The 16,901-nt window shown below is 35.3% G+C and overlaps 1 protein-coding gene across 3 annotated transcripts in view; it reads left to right on the top strand.

Annotated features, from left to right (window-relative positions):
- The first annotated feature begins 1,524 nt into the window (after window positions 1-1,524).
- ESP4 (HEAT repeat-containing protein) overlaps window positions 1,525-16,901 on the top strand; it is a 53,254-nt gene continuing 37,877 nt past the window's right edge. For 2 of the 3 annotated variants that reach the window (XM_088209498.1, XM_088209497.1), the window contains exons 1-5: window positions 1,526-1,917; window positions 7,807-7,966; window positions 8,988-9,080; window positions 9,155-9,257; window positions 9,372-9,540. In XM_088209498.1, the coding sequence (XP_088065624.1) occupies window positions 1,703-1,917; window positions 7,807-7,966; window positions 8,988-9,080; window positions 9,155-9,257; window positions 9,372-9,540 (740 nt within the window). In that variant the 5' untranslated portion in view covers window positions 1,526-1,702. Of the gene's footprint in view, window positions 1,918-7,806; window positions 7,967-8,987; window positions 9,081-9,154; window positions 9,258-9,371; window positions 9,541-16,901 lie in introns of all 3 variants that reach the window. The other variant, XR_015813963.1, reaches the window with a different exon arrangement.

Genomic DNA, 16,901 nt, shown 5'->3' with positions numbered 1-16,901 from the left:
ATTTGTAGATAATAAAACATATCTAAAATGATTTTGAATAAAATCAACATTCTCATATCAAATCAAAGGGATCTAAAACTAAAATAGAAGCATACCTGAATCTATAACAGAAGAAAACTGCACGTCCTATAGTAAATCTTCCAATTTAGCACGCAGTCATTTGAAATTCTCTTATTATCTCTATTTCTAGTGATGAGACATAGAATACAAAATTTTACTTGTAATTTAGGGACTATAGTAATAGATAAACATGTCTGTTAATTTTTTTTTATTTCTAATTTGACCAATTACAAAATTAAAAATTATAAATTTTATCTCTACACATAAAAAAAACTCACACTTTATACACATAAAAAGAAAGTTCACACTTTAATTTGATTCATTAATACTCAATATACCATTAATCATATTAGATTACTTTTAATCGAACCCACGTAATTTGATAATTTTTTATGTATAATAATTTATACATATAAGCTCATATGGTAAATTTAAAATTCAATAAAACAATGTTGGTATAATGATGGTGTTGGTAGTATGAACAATAATAATATTGGTACCAATGATGATGATAGTGGCAAGCAAAAAAAATAAACAAAAAATAATAATAATATGAGTTGTTGTAACATAAGTGAGAGTGACAATGACAACGACATTACGATAGTTGATTTCGTATATTTATGAAGAGATATATTTAAAAGATAATAACTAGAAACGGTAATTTTAACATTTTTGAAGTATTAACTATGAGAACAATATTTATTTAGTTATAATAAGGTGAATAAGACTATTCATCCTAATATTTATAAAGTATCTCTATATTTTATAAAAATAACCATAAAATACTACAGGATAAAAAACTTCATTTATCATACGTTAATTGATGTACCAAACATAAGTTTATGTTATTTACATTCTTGATGCTTTCTCTTACTATATTAGTTATTTTTTTTTGTAATTTATCAAATAAAGTTGTTTATTGGATAATTATTTTTTTATTATATGATGTTATGTGACTTATGTAATGCACACCAACTATTATTTAATGTATATAAGACAATGTCTTTCTTTTATATAGATTACATTATTATATTTTAAAAAGTATTAACAAAACTTTAGTTACATTCAAACTTTATATTCTAATTTATCTTTATTTTTTTTAAATTTTAAAAATAAAATATTATAGAGATTTATTCGTTTACATATAGTTTTTAAATTTTATTATGACAAAGAAGTATAATTTCATTTTTTTTCCAAAGTTAGTGTTCATAAAAATTTTCTAAAATTTTTATCAAATTTACTTGTAAATTTATTTTATTTTAAGAAGAAAATGATAAAAAAATATATACAGTTAAATATTAAGTATTTATAGAATATTATGTAAAATATTTTATTAAATCACATCAATTTTAATAAAATTCAAACATTATTTTATATAACTAAATATTTTTCTGTCATCTAAATAAAATTACCTATTTTTCTGATTTTCCATGTATAAATTTAAATGAAATGGAAAACATTTTCTCATGTTAATTACCAGAACCGAACCCTATTCACGACTGTGCCTTCTCACAAAGCTTCCAGCTTTCTCCCTCCCAGTTTCATTCTCTATTCAAATCCCGACCCTACACGCGTTCGCTAACATATTGCTATCATGCTTTCTTAGTTGAACTGTGAAAGCCTTTTTCTTTCTCAAAAAACAATGGTGGGAATCATGAATTCGAATTCGAGGGAAAAGCTGGCGAGTCTGGTGAACTCGGTTAAGAGGGCCATGGACTTGCATTCGAAGCTTGAATATTTGCGTCTATTGAAGCAAGGTTTGCCGCATGAGGGAACCATTTTTCCTTCTGAGTTTCTACCTCTTCTCTTCAACCTCCTCGCCGACGAATTCGCTCCGGTTCGCAAGTTTGTCACTGAGTACGCTTCTCGGAAAACCCTAATGGGCATAGCTATGATTTCACTTTCTTTTTCTTGTGGTGATCTTTTTTATTTCTATTGCTAATACGGTTTTGTTGACAACTTTGCGGGGATAAATGGAGTGTTTGATCTCCTTTAATTTTGAATGGCAGCTCCTGGGTTTTATTCTTGTTATTTTATTTTCTTGACAACTTTAGTCTTCTTCATGTTTGATTTGTCATATTTAATGTTGATGCAGTTTGATTAAAGAAGGGCCACTTTGGAATTAGAAGATAGAAATTACGGGCATTACTGTTTATTGCGTCTAGGAATTCACGTGGTTGCTCTTCCATGGTGGATAATAGAAAACAGTGAGTTGAACAGAATAGAGAGAAACATATGGCTTTATTCTTCATTCGATAATGGATCCGCTTGCTGGTCTAGATTCTTCATATTGGCTTAGTTAAGCCTGTTTATACTCCTCTTCACCCCTTTTAAAGACCCTTGAAATTGTTTTTGGAGGTTATAGAAGTACCAGTTTATAGGCTGTGCCAAGCTGGTTTGTAAGGAGTAAACTTTTCAAACATGTATTAGATGATCTTTCCCCTGCCTGTTGCTGTATACCTGGTATTTCCAAATGCAAATATTCCTTATCACCAGTTAATTGCTGTTTACTTGCAGTGCTCCATCCAATTCTCTAGCTGTTGAGTTTGAGCCGTCACTTGAAGATTATATGGATGAAATTTGTTATACACCCAATACATCAGTCATGGTGGTTCCCAGAATCATCTCTTGCCTGTTTTATTTTCTCTAGCTAGAAGACAGGAGGTTACACTGAGTGATCTTGCTTCAATCTTATTTGCACATGTGGTTTGGTATGTGGAGCTCATTATGCTTAATGGTGGGGAGTCGATGAAAATGTTAGATTCCTTCATTATCTTTCAAGGTGTGGCGTTCCTCTTATTAGGGATGATAGTCTACTTGGAACCTGAGTTCAAATGGTTCTTTTTCAGTTAAATCCTTTTATTCTCACCTCAATAACCTTCCACCAATTATTTCCCATGGAGTTTTTCTTTGGAGGCTTGTTTGGAACATAAATATGTATCCTAAAATTGCTTTATTTATTTATTTTTCTTGGGAGGTAGTTAGAGGGATAATTGTGACATTCCGATATCCGTTGGGATAAAGGTGTCCGATAGCTGAAAATATATGAGTGCATAAAAGAATTATACAGCAGAAGAAAGGTCATCCCTTACAAAAATTTGATGTTCAAATACACCTGAGGCCAAGAAGTTAGCTAAGTAAAATATATACAACGCTTGTTCTAGCCACTTCTTTTATTACAAATTAATTATTCATTAGAGTACAATCATTCATATGCACTTAAATGTCACTAAATCACAGATCCAAACAAGCTTTAAGGGGCAGCTCGGGGAGCGATTCTTCACTTTTTACATCGTTTGGGGGTAAATGGATTGGGATGAGTTTCATAAAATTTAGTAAAAGAAATAGTATTTAAACTACGTTACTAAAGTTTCAAAAGTTATTCATTTTCAAAACGTGTTGTTAACTTTGAAATAAGTGAACTTACCGTTGGGGGGACCATCTCAAAATAGGTTCATTTACAATATTTTCAAAAATACTATACTTTTAATTAATCAAAATACTTTTTGAAATACCAGTCTCAAATATAAGCAATAAACACGGAACAATGAGAAACATAGTAGAAACTAGTAAAATCAATAATAGCATGCCATGAGAAGACGAAATAGTGAGAAACATATTCAATTCAATAGACAATCTAAGTATGAGTAACCAATCAACAGTCCTAGCTAGATAGTCAAACGATTCGATTCAATTATGAATTTTATAGATGTTCGTGCGAAACCGTTTTAACTTATATTAGTAGAAGGCAGAAGAGATCCATGACTACTACTGTGAATGAGAAATAGTTCAGTTCGATATACGGTAAAACAGTTAGAAACTATGACTATGACCTTTATAATTAGTCGCAAACCACTCTCGTAAGAGGGAACGCTGGTGCCACTCACAGGGAGCGGTTCACTAATAGTTGATTTCAGTCATATTCAGTTACCCCTCAATGAAAATAGTCAAACAGATTTTAATCTTTTCACTTTTCTTAACGGTTCTAAAGTCACAGTCAAATTCACAGTTTTGAACATTCAATTTGACCCATTGGGTCCATCATTGGTCCTAATACCTGGCCGTTCCCTAATCATGCTGATCTACTAAATCCTATCATTGGATCGGGACCAATTGGGGTCCGCTAAACAACCTAGATCCCACAAGGGCCCATTAACCAAAACCCAGTCCAGAAGGGGGTCCATTAACTTACTCGGTTTGATAGTTGCCCAACATGCTTAAGCCAGACCTAGTGGGGTCTACTAGCCAAACCCGACCCATTTGGGCGCATCAACCTGACCCAGACCTGATGGGGGTCTGTTGAACCAAACCGGAGCCGACCGGATGGCCACTAAAACTAACCCAGACCCAGTGGGGATCCATACCTCAACCCGACCCGACAAGCGCTCACATACATGGACTGGGCCATCGAGTTATCTTCTTGGGCCAAGGCCCAATCGAGTAACTCTCTCGGCCATCGCCCAAAGGCAACACGGAGGGCCTAGCCCGCACACACGACGTACCGTGCGAGCTGCATAGCAGCAACCCGTAACCCCTTCGAACCTTAGTGCCCCAAACCATTTCCGAACTCATTTTTATGTTCAAAACAATTCTTTTCCATTTTCACAACTCAATTTAAACATGCACATATCCACACATGGTATAAAGACAAAACACTTAAATTCCATCAAACACTTGACAAAATACGATCTTTAAAACAATACTCATTGCATGCATGAAACCAAACCAAACAATCATGAATTTCATTACCTTTAAATGTTTTCAAAGTTTAGAAAACACAATAGATGAGTAAGTGAAAATACCAAGACCCTTAAACTTTCAAGATTTCGGGTTTCCAAAATAAAGTTGCTTGTGGTTTGAAGGAGAAAGAAAGTTGCTCAACAACTCGTAGAATTTTGGAAGGATTTCTTGAAATTTAAGGAAAGGAAGAGCTTAAGGGTGAGTTCTTGGAAGTCTTAGCGAAGAAAGAAAATCAAGAAGAAAAGAAGAAAGCTTACCGGGTGAAGGAGGAAAGCTCTCAGGTCTCCTTGGTTTCGTTTCTCTTTCAAGCTTCTCTCTCTCTCTCTCTCTCTCTCTCTCGGCCAAGTGAAGAAGAAGGAAAATGAAGAAATGGAGGAGAGGAGAGGAGAGGAGAGGAAAATGGACTTTAAATAGCCAAGTGGTGTGCATTTGATCTGTTGGATCACATGCAACGGCCGAGGGCCATTGATCGGCCCCTTGGCCGATCGGCCATCGCCTCATGGTGTGCATGCATGCAATGTGGTGGCCGGGCAGGCGGGGCTTGCAACAGGCGGATGTCAGTAGACAGTAGGTGGACGTGTGCTGCAGGCGCGCGCACTGTTCAGCGTGCGCTGTAGGTGCGCGGTGATGGGATGTGCACTGCAGGCGTGCGCATTGTGGCGCATGGGCTTGTGGGCTTGCGGGCATGCGGGCTCGCGTGTCCGTGCGCATGCCTGCTGTCATTTCCTACAAGGCTTGCCCGCGGGTTCCTTCTCCGTTTCGCTTTAATTTTTCTTTTTGATTTAAAAAATTTTAAACATTCTTTTTGATAAAATAACTATTTAAAATATGTTTACAATATTTTTAACACAAAATTTAAAATAAAATAAAATAAAAAACAGAGCAAATTACAACATTAAGTATTAAAATGTTTAGGGGTATCACAATAATTTTTAATGCTTGTAATCTAAGGAAGAGGAAAAATATAATGGTAAATAGGTACTACCAGTATAAAAGGGCTGCAGAATTTCCTGATAACCTCCTTTGGTGGTGTTCATTCTCTTATTGCATTATTGCATCGAGTTTGAGTTCTTGGGGTTGAGTTGGGGTGACAATAAATTCTTTGTGGATGAGATTTGAGCTTGACAGGGTATCAGGGGTGATAAGAAAATGAGAGATCGTTTTTCTTGTATCCCCTTGGCTACTTAAGGCATATTTAGAAAGAGAGATAATAATCCATATATTGTTTTGACCTAAGAGACTAAAGAAAGAAAGGAAATTACACAACCAGAGGACAAGAGATCATTCTCAAAAGAAACATCGGAAAAGCAAAAAAAAGAAAAATTACATCAAAATAGCAAAGAATTCCAATCCATTTGCAAGGTAGATAAAGGAGCATATTTATTTTAAAAAATGGTAGATAAAGGAGCATCCATTAAAAAGAAATGAGCCTCAGCCCATAAAGTACAGAAAACCAGTGTAACCCACAGAAAGGACAGTTGATTTAAAGAAAAAATTTCAGCATTTTGTGGGATTCCTACCGATGCTGTACTGGTTCTTATCCCTTTCTATAACCAATTTTGCTATGATGTAGATTATTTTTCTTCTTTATTTTAGAATGGAGATTAGATTTCTTGCATGTCATGGGAGATGTCCGGAGGTTAAGAATCGAATGAATGTTTTTTTTTTCCAAAAAATAAACAACATTATTTTAGTTTGAATTATCCCCATTCATCTTGAATTCTTTGGAGCAGGAATTCAACCCCTTCTTTGAAAACTAGGATTAGACTGTGGTCTGGAATTGTGAATAAGGGAATTTATACATTTGGTTTGAACTGGATAAAACCTTAGTCCCTGAAATGTTTTCTGAACTCTAATATTTAAGGCTCCTAGGTAATGAAAAAGAGCTATAACTTCAAGTGTTCTGTTTACAGGCTTATGGACAATATTTAGTTAGCAAGAAATCATCAGATTTCCACAATAGATCCCTCTCAATGGATTTTCAATGGGAGAAGATGTCGCGTTTGGCCTCCCTATGGATGGGCAAAGGCCCATGAGAATTTTTCAGATATCTCCGTTTGTAAGTACAGACTACCTCTTTAACAAACATCTCTATTCAGTTAAGAAACATCACAATGTTGTGAATGCTCGACAAGAGTAACACAGCAAAGTGAAGACCAAAATCTTCAAATTATGTTTCTGGAAGAGGCAGATTGTGATGAAGAAACAATACAAGAAAATCCAAGAGCAATTAAAGCCATGAACAAAGTTTTGGTTAATTCTTTTGAAGAAATCATCTTTGAAACAGTGGTATCTTCTGAAGAAACAACACAAGAAAATCCAAAAGCAAATTAAAGCCACGAACAAAGTTTTGGTTAATTCTTTAAAAGAAATCATCTCTGAAACAGTGTTGTGTTCTGAAATCATGACAGAAACTATAGAAGGAGATGTGAAAGTAGAGTGTCAAGAAATTTAATGAAGGAAAATTGCAAGAAAATCCAAGAAGAAATTACAGCCATAAATAAACATTTGGCTAGTTCTTTAGAGGAAATTATCTCTGGAACAATCTAGTGTTTTGAAACCATGAGAGAAACTATGGAAGGAGATCTGAAGGTGTTTGTCCAGAAAATCTAGAAAATGTTGTGGTTGAGGATGATTCTGGACTCTTCTTTCTGACCAGACTGATAGGGGAAATGGAGACACAGAGAAACAACCGACTTTATTGTTCATTGTGTAATGGATCTGCTTGCAGGTTTACACTCTTTTAAACTTGGCCTTGCTACAGCCAGGCTCTTATTTTGTTGTTTGTTGAGTTCACTTATCTTTTCATTATTTATTTATTTAAATCTTAATTGAAAATGGAGAGAAAGAAAACGTCAAATATTCCTTTTTTTTAATATGGTTTTTATTGTACCATTTGTAGTCTGTCTTAGGCTTGTGGAAGTGATGCCTTATAGTCTGTATTGATCTTGCAAGATCACTTGCATTTGCTTGGTTCTCATTCAATTGTTTTGTGTTCCAATGCAGGATAATTGGTGAAGTTGGAGTGAAGCACCTTGAATATTTACCTGAAATAGTGCCTGTTTTGATAAATGTCCTTAAAGATGATACACCAGCTGTTGCTCGGCAGGCCATCACTTGTGGAGCTGATTTATTTCACTGCACTCTAGAAAAAGTTGCGATTCAGGTTGGTCTTTTTGCTTTCGGATTTAGAAGTAGGCATTGTGTAGTTTCCATAAATATGTCATTCACTATGATTTAGAGCAAAAATGGTCTTCCAATTTTATTTTTAGTTAACTTGGTTGAAGAATATTTTGTTATCGAGTGTGAGAACTTTTGTAGAGTTATTATTATTATTTTTTAATTCTTGCAATGATGTGTTTTCTTTTGGAGCAATGAGATGGAACCATTTCATGAATAATACTTCTTTATCCATGTTATTTCCCTTTTGTGATTCTTGTCAGCAAGAATCATAGACTCTTTCAGTACATGCATGTTTTTAATTTCATTTTCTAAATTTATATTTATTTCATTACCAAAGCCATCCAATTTATTTAATAATGAAGAGAGTGACAGCAAAAATGATAATGGAGTTAAAATTTTAAAATGTTGTTTTTAATGTTTTCTAGAAAAATTATTTTTTCTGTGTTTTGATTATTGTACAAATTCGTAATTGTTACATAAATTCATGAAATAATTGCATGCATAAGCACGTTGTAAATTCTGAAAATGAAAAGTATAAAATATTTTCATATAACAAATGAAGTCTTAATCTTCACCTGCAGATCTTTATTAATTTATTGCGATGTCTCTTCTGAAGTTGAAAAGTTATCAGTTTTTTCTGATATTTGTGCTATCTTTTGTGCTGGTCTTCCGTAGTTACTACTAGTGTCTCCTCGTCCTTTTAAATCCCTATTTTAGACATATTCGTAGATCTAAATGTGTCTCATGTTGCCAACTTGACCTCTTAAAACTTGATGGTTCAAACTTGAGTTATTCCCATATCACATGATTAGAATAGGCTTCTGGAGCTTACAAGTTGGTTGGTGGACTTGCAGTGGCCACAAATAGTTTAAACTTGCTAGAAAACTGTTTTCTTGCTTATACTCCACAAAATGAAAAAGATGTTTGACTGCAGAATATGTTAAACAAGTGCGAGTTTTATTAAGTCATACCTGAGGCCCATGCTTATTTTACTAATATGCCAGGGTCTGCACTCCAGCGAGTTGGACAATTCTCTTGAATCATCATGGGCGTGGATGTTAAAGTTCAAGGACGAAATATTCTCCATAGCTTTTCAGGTAAGAAGTTATTTATATGATTAGATATAGTTGGATACCATCTGCAGTCTAATTCCTTTTAACCTGTTAACAAGCCCGGGAGTGGTGGCGTAAGACTGCTGGCGCTGAAATTTGTTGAAGCAGTTATTCTTGTATATACACCTGATCCAAATGGCTCTTTAGAGCCCCCTTATGAAGGTAATATAATTTAGATTTCCCTTCCGGTTTATGCATTCATGGAGAAACAAAGGGTGCTATTTTATTGTTGAATCATTTGTATCTGGTCATACAGCTTAGACTTCTGTTTTGCAGGAAATCCTGTAGGGTTTAATATATCTAGTCTTCGTGGAGGCCATCCTGTACTAAACATTGGAGATTTGTCAGTTGAGGCAAGCCAAAGATTGGGTTTACTAGTTGATCAGCTTAGGTTCCCAACAGTGAAATCTCTTGGTAGCTCAGTGATCATTGTTCTTATTAATAGGTGTGTGATCAATTTTGTTAATTTGTATGATCAGTTTATTGGTTTTCTTGTGATTTTGTGATTCATTAATTAATTGTCTGTGCTGGATATAGTGGGGCCTGCATGTGTACTTGCTGTTCTCTTGTCTACTTATGAATTCTCCACTATAAGTTTTATTATTAGGTGATTAGTGTGCGAATGAAGTTGTACATGGACTTGTAAGACATGGTGGAATCTATAAATTTTCTTTTGTACTGGGAGAGAAACAGAATTATGATTGAAAGAACAGAAGAACAGAGTATGTTTTTGTTCATTTCTTTAGGCTCTATTTCAAAGAAGTCATATGCTTCACTACTATACTTTCTTTTGAGAGAAACTTTATTTTTTTTTGAAATAAAAATAAGAGTAGTGTTAATATGAAAAGGTGCTAAGGGAGCATCCTCCATGTACAAAATTTACATCTCAATTAGTATATCTATAGTATCACCTAAATCGTCAAAACAATCAAGATTATGCATTAAAACATATGAGACAAAATAGTTAAACCAGTTATCCTTGATGATGTTAAAATCAGATTCGACTCCTTCGAAAGCCCGGTAGTTTCTTTCCTCCCAGATAACCCAAAAATAGTAAGAGAAATGAGTCTGGTGAACTTATTGCTGCTGCCTAGACCCTTCCAAGCCATCAATTACGAGTTAACATTTTCAGACATTACCCAAGAAACCCCCAACAGTCCTAGGATCATGTTCCAAAGATTCTGAGTAGTGAGACATTTCAAAAAGAGATGATTACAAGTTTCCAAGTCTTCCTTACAAAGGAAGCATCTTTTAACAATAGTGTGGCCTCTTTTCATCATATTATCAACTGTGAGTATCTTCTCATTTGCAGCTTCCCAAGCAAAGAATGATATCCTTGGAGGATCACCAGATTTCCATATTATCTTGGATAGAAAAGTTCTTTGGATATTCTGTTTTTGACCGTCCAGAAAGCAATACAACAAATTGACAGAAAATAATCCATTCTTTTTAGGTTCCAAATTAATATGTCATTTCTATTAATAAGAGTAATGCTGGCCAATGTAAGAAGCAGAGATTCATAATCTCTTAGCTCCCAATCATTAAGATTTCTCGTGACTGGGACATTCGAAGAAGCTTGGCAGGCTGAACTCGCAACGTCCCAAACAGATGTATGCTTGTTCTTAGCGATAGCGTAGCTATGAGGAAATGTGTCTTTGCATTTTTCAATTATGCACCAAATGTCATCCTAAAAATGGATTTTTTGTCCATTCCCAATAGACCACTTAGAACAATGAAAAACAGTATCATTCAAATTAATTATGTTCTTCCACATCCTAATACCATAGTTGCTGTTCTGAATGTGTGAAAGATCATGAGGATTGCCTTTAAACCATTTGCAGTTGCTAACTAATTTTCATGAACTGTTGTTGTTCCAAAATCTCCAAATCCATTTCCCAAGTAAGGCCTTGTTTAATTTAGTCAAGGATCTTAGCCCCAATTCCCCTTCCCTCAAGGATTTTTTAATATCCGACCACTTAAGCAGATGATATTTCTTCTTCTTTTCACTGTCCCACCATAGAAAATTGCGTTGGATGACTTCCAATTTTTTGGCAACATTTAAGGCAATATTAATAACAGATAGATAGTAGATAGGCAGATTTGAGAGAGTGCTCTTTATGAGTGTTAATCGACCTCCTTTAGACATAAATTTCTTCTTCCAAGTGGCTAATTTGTTGTTGAACGTTTCAATCATCGGTTTCCAGCATCTTTTGTTGTTTTTCTTGGTTCCCAAATGTACACTTTCAAGGGAAACTTTATTAGAGAGAGAAAGCTACAAAAGATGCTTTTATTTCCTTTCTTAATTAAGAGGCTCTGTGATGCGAGCACAGACGACTTGGAATATTCAAGAAACCAATCAAGCTTAAGAAGTCATGGATTAGGTTGTTTTGTTAAAGGTCAAAGTGGTTTGGGTCATGAACAACGCCCACATGGAGGAAAACAAAGCTTGGACATATCATTCGATGGACTTGGAACATATGAAAAGAGTATTCTAATGAAAAGTAGGCCAAGCACAAGAACATGGGGTAAGAAACTTAAGGAAGACTTTCTTATTTATATTAAAGAATGGATCCATGAGAGAAGAAGTATTGGGCCAAACTTTGAAGGCCTTGGAAGGGGGAGGTAGAGCGCACCAAGTCAAGAAAGGAAGAGGTCCCTAAAGAACTTAAAAAGTCTATGGGATATCTATCCCCACCTATAAGAGATTTTTTCCCACTTAAGAGAGATTTTTTTCTCAAGAAGGAAAGTTTTCTTTTGCGCTCCATATCTTTCTCTAATGGCAAAAAGGAAACCAAGATCAAAGAATTATGGAAATCTATCAATAGAGAATTAAAATCATATCTTTTCAAGTTTTCTAGTCAAGATCATATCTTTTTAAAAGAGTATATTCACATATAGGAAAAATCAAGAAAGATCATGTACATATTCTAAAAATTTATCACAAGATCACGAACAAATTTACTTTTCTAAGGAATCAAAAGATCTTTAAATTAATAAATTTTCAAGAGATCTTCTTAAAAGTAAGATATTTTAAAGAGATTTTTCTACATTTTAAGTGCATATCATATTTAATTTAAGAATCTTTCCATGGATGCCGACATTTCAACAATATTGGAAAGAAATCTTTTTTAATTCAAGATAGACAACGGTATCTACATTGATTAGTATTATTTTTTTAATTGTGTAATTTATTATTTTCTTAATCACGTTTGTACAATTAATTAAGAGATTTTATTTTCTTCTATTTCATTTGGCCTTCAACTACAAATAGGTTTTAAGAATTTGATTATAAATATTCAAGATTCAAGGATTCAAGTCATAAAATACAAAGCTTTCTACCATGTCAACTTGTGAGGTTTTTTCAACCTCCTGTTGAGTGAGGAATTGGTATCTATTTATCAAGGTATTTGTAGCATTTTCATCAATCTCTTTCTTGAATTGATTTTAATTTATCAAGGTTTTTCTTATGACATTCTATTCAATTTATTTATCCATATTCAGAAAAAACCCCCACTCTCAGGTGTCGGTATTCAGAAACTTATAAGATTGGGAGTTAGATGAATATTTATTCTTGCTACAGACTCTGTCTTCAATTTAAGTCTATGATAGGAAGGACAATCTAAAATGACTACTCTCTAAAAATGGTACTTTTACTGTCAGATCTCTTTACAATCACTTGGCGGACAATGTTAATCAGAATAACATTAGCTTCCCTTCCAACAAAATCTGGAAATCGGGTGCAATTCCAAGTATTTCATTTTTAGCTTGAGAAGCTGCAAAAGACCGCATTCTTACCCTTGACAACATAATGAAAAGAGGCTTCATGATCGCCAATAGATATTTCCTATCTAAAAACAATTTTGAAACATGTAACTACCTGCTTTTAGGCTGTTCGGTTTCACAGTACCTATGGAACACCATTATTAGTCTTATGGGGTTGTCTTGGGTCATGAACAATAACATTCATGTTGAACTCCTAGCATGAGAAAGTTTCAACAGCAAAAGAAAAATGTTAAGATTAATCTCACTCACCATAATATGGGTCTTTTGGAAAAAGAGAAACAATCTCGCTTTTGAAGGAATAGAACTTGATTTTAACAAACTCACTGATTGTTGGTTTCACTATTTTGGTTCCATTATTTTGGTACATAACATCGAAAGGATTTATTTAGGGATTAAATTTTTGTAGCTCACTGTGTATGTGTGAGTTGTTGATTACGTTGTTGATTTGGCCTCTGCACCACTTTGTTTGAGAAAAGTCATGTGGTTTATGACTACTTTTTTTTTATTAAAGAACAAACTTTATTAGGGAGAAAGAGAACTGTTGCAAATAGAATACATAAAGCAAAATAGTGACCAAGGTGGATAAGGGTTTACCCGTAAGAAACCTTGAGCCCTTGCTCAAAGAGAAGTAAAGAAGATAATTTTGTCACAAATCACATCTTGTGGTTCAATTTGTCCCTTAAACATTCTAGCATTTTGTTCCAACCAAATGACCCATTGTCTATTAAGCAGCAGCCTCAACAAATTCTTTTTATATTTAGGCCTTCCAATACCATGTAATTTAATAGAGATAAAAGTTTCCAAGTAGGGAACAAAGATCTATGCTTCCCAAATGTGAAAAACAATTCAAATCAAAACTTTGACATTGCATGATACTAAAGAAACTTGGAGCTAGTACTCTTTGGACTCTAGAACCTATGTCCTTGGACATTGCATTTATGTGCCATACTTGTGTTGACATGACATGACTTTGACAAGGGTATGGAATATGTGCATGACACTTGGTGTGCATCTTGAACATGTAATTGTTTGGTGAGAAGAAGAGGTTTTATCATGGCGGAATCATGTCATGCCAACAATGATAGATATTTACTAATTTGTCAAGAGAGGGAAAAGGAAGAGACTGGTGGGTACTCCTTGATAGAGGGCTACAATTTGGAAGGTTTAAGTGAGTATATCAAATAGAGAGAGAGAGAGAGAGAGAGAGAGTAATAAAAAATAAAAACAACTAACTTATTGTTGCATACAGATGGAAATTAATAGAGAAGATGTGATGTGCTTAGTGTAAGGTTGTTGAATGAGGTTTATAGCCTGAGCATATTATCGGTCTTAATCTTGATCAGAATAGCTTTCCATAGGTAAACTCTTACTTTAGATGGAACTTTCTCTTCCTAAAGATAAAACATTACTATGGGTAGTAGGGTGATGAGTGAGAAATATTAAAAAGGGTCATAGTTATAAACTCTTGAACACTTGAGCCTCCAAATTCTACTATGAGGTCTATGAGGTGATGAAACATTAGGTAGGTTTTTTAAGGATTTGGATCTATTATTTCTTTACTATTAGGGTTGTAGGGAAGTATAAGAAGTTCCAAGGTATTTGGCAATCCAGGTGAATTTAGCAAAAAGAGATATGGGTGAAATGTCTAGGGGAGGGTCTGTAAAGGTCAGAAATACTAGAAGATAAGTCTTCCTTACCTGTTGATCCTCCCAGAGGGAAACGAGAGCCATTCTAACCCTGAAATGTAGTACAGGGTGAAGGGGACCATAACTTGAGAAATAAATTTCCAACTTGAGTCTCCTAATTTTTCTGGAGCATCTCAAACTTGCTCTTTGCCACAACCCAAATCATAGAAATCCTTTATAATTTTCTTAGATCTCTTTTCTATTTTTGGAAGAGATAATATTGATAGTTCTCTTAGTTACACAAAGATTATAAACATAGGCAATAGGAGGATACTCAATAGATACGCTTGAAGGAGAGTGATCAACCCCTAAAGAGAAAAGAGCGCCTCTCCCTTGTACTTCCCAAATTGCTTCTGCTAGATCAGAATATTCTCTTTCTTGTTTGGTCACTCTTCGCAAAATTTGATGTTTGACTGGTTGTTTTGGGAAGACAACAGGCTGTTTGAGAAGACAACAGATTGTTCGAGAGAGGTTGTCTGAGTGAGGATGGCCGTTCGAGACAATGGTTTGGCCAAAGGTACAGCAAAAGTGTGTGGCCGTCGTCACCGCACTAGGAGATGGTAAAAACGATCCCCATTCCTTTGAAGTTCCTGGTTATTGAAATTAAATCTTATGATATTGTATGTAAAGGGAGGAAGGCAAAGGGGTTAAGGCCGAGTGAGAATGGTAGATTGTTTTAGGGTATCAATCTCGTATTGAGAAGATGAAGTGGAATGGTTGGTAAGGGTGCTGAAAGAATTTTACTAGAACAAAGGTGAGAGGTTCTGGGGACAAAATAAGAATGGAAAGGGTAATAACTTGTGGGTGGCTCTAGGGAGGATTAAGAGGGGAAGGAGGAAGCCGCTCGATCTCTGGTGGTGGTTCTAATGGAGGAAAAAGTTAATGAAGAGGGTCTGGAGGGAGAAGAAAAAATGATGAGCTAGAGTGGGGAAAATCAGATAGAGGAGGAGGGATGAGAGAAAATAGGGGACTTAATTGGAATGAGAAATTCTAGTTCGATATTACAATATATCCAATGGATCAGTTGTATGTTGGGGGTCTCTTTTGATTGGAGGAAAGGGCTATGGACCTGTTTAAGAAGATAGAGAGAAGAAGGAAGGAGAAGGCGGAAAGAGAGAGACAGTCAATGAAAAGTAAGAATAAACAGGAAATGAAGGTATCTAGGGAGTTGAGAAGGCTGCATGCCAGCATAAACTATGACAACTTGAGGATAAACTATGAGAGCTTGAGGAAAGAGGGAAAAAAGGGTGGGGGGTGTTGGCCAACACTTAATCCATGTTTGGCCGGACCATCTCATAAAATATTAAGGATTTAAATGATCACAAGAAGTGACAATTGATTGGAAGGTGTATGAGCAGATGAAAACTAGACGTCATCTGTTTGTAGGAATCCAAAATAGAAACCATTCACGATAGGATTATACAAAGCTTATGGAAGATAAAAGAAATTGGTTAGAAGAATTGTCCTGTTAGAGGAGCATCGGGTGGAATTTTGATGCTATGGAAGGAGGAAACTAGTAGATGTGTGGAGTACATAAGGGGAGAGTGCTTTATATCGGCAAAGTCACGTAAAGGACTTGGTGTTGAATGGTGGAAATTAGGAGATGTCTTTCTTTAGTATCTCGGTGTCATTGTTAATAGTGAGCCTAATCTTCATACATCTGTTCATGGTTATAGTTATATCCTAACCCTTTCTCTCTCTAAAAATCTCTCTACACTCATTACCTGCACATCTCACCCAAACCCTATTCAAGACCCCACCCCACCTCTTGTCTGACCATTCCAACATGCCTTTGGGGTTCATCCCTCGGTTGGCCGATCGAATCCCCTGTGCTGCCAATATGTCCCACGAAAACTCGAAGTGCTTTATCCTCATAGGGAGGAAATCGTTTGACATCGTCTGTGAAGGAAAAAATCTCGACGGACTAAGAATATTTGCAAGTGGAAGAGGAAACAAAATTTCTATCGGTCTCAACAAGAAAGAAGTAGAGTGGTTAGTCGAATGCCATAGTGACTTTTATTGGAATAAAGGTGGTAAAACTTGGGGGAGAAATTTCACGGGACACCTTCGCCATATCTTCCTTGCTTTGGTAAGGAACAGACGAGGTCACAACCTCGTGCTTTCAGAGGAAAAAAGTCACTCTGTTAAAAGAATCTTCTTTCCTGACGGCCATGATGCGGGTGGGTGGTGGTGAACCTTGAAAGCTATCTTTGAGCTAACAGAGACCCCACTAAAAAATCCTTTCACTCATAAACGTGTACAAGTGGCCCCTATTATCGATGACGCATGTACTCATCAGGGCCAAGCTAAACCCACACACTTCTCCTTATTTTGCCCG

This window comes from Carica papaya, chromosome 8, assembly GCF_054855325.1.
Source record: "Carica papaya isolate Zhongbai chromosome 8, ASM5485532v1, whole genome shotgun sequence".
NCBI lineage: Eukaryota > Viridiplantae > Streptophyta > Magnoliopsida > Brassicales > Caricaceae > Carica > Carica papaya.
This window is presented reverse-complemented; position numbering and strand designations above follow the sequence as displayed.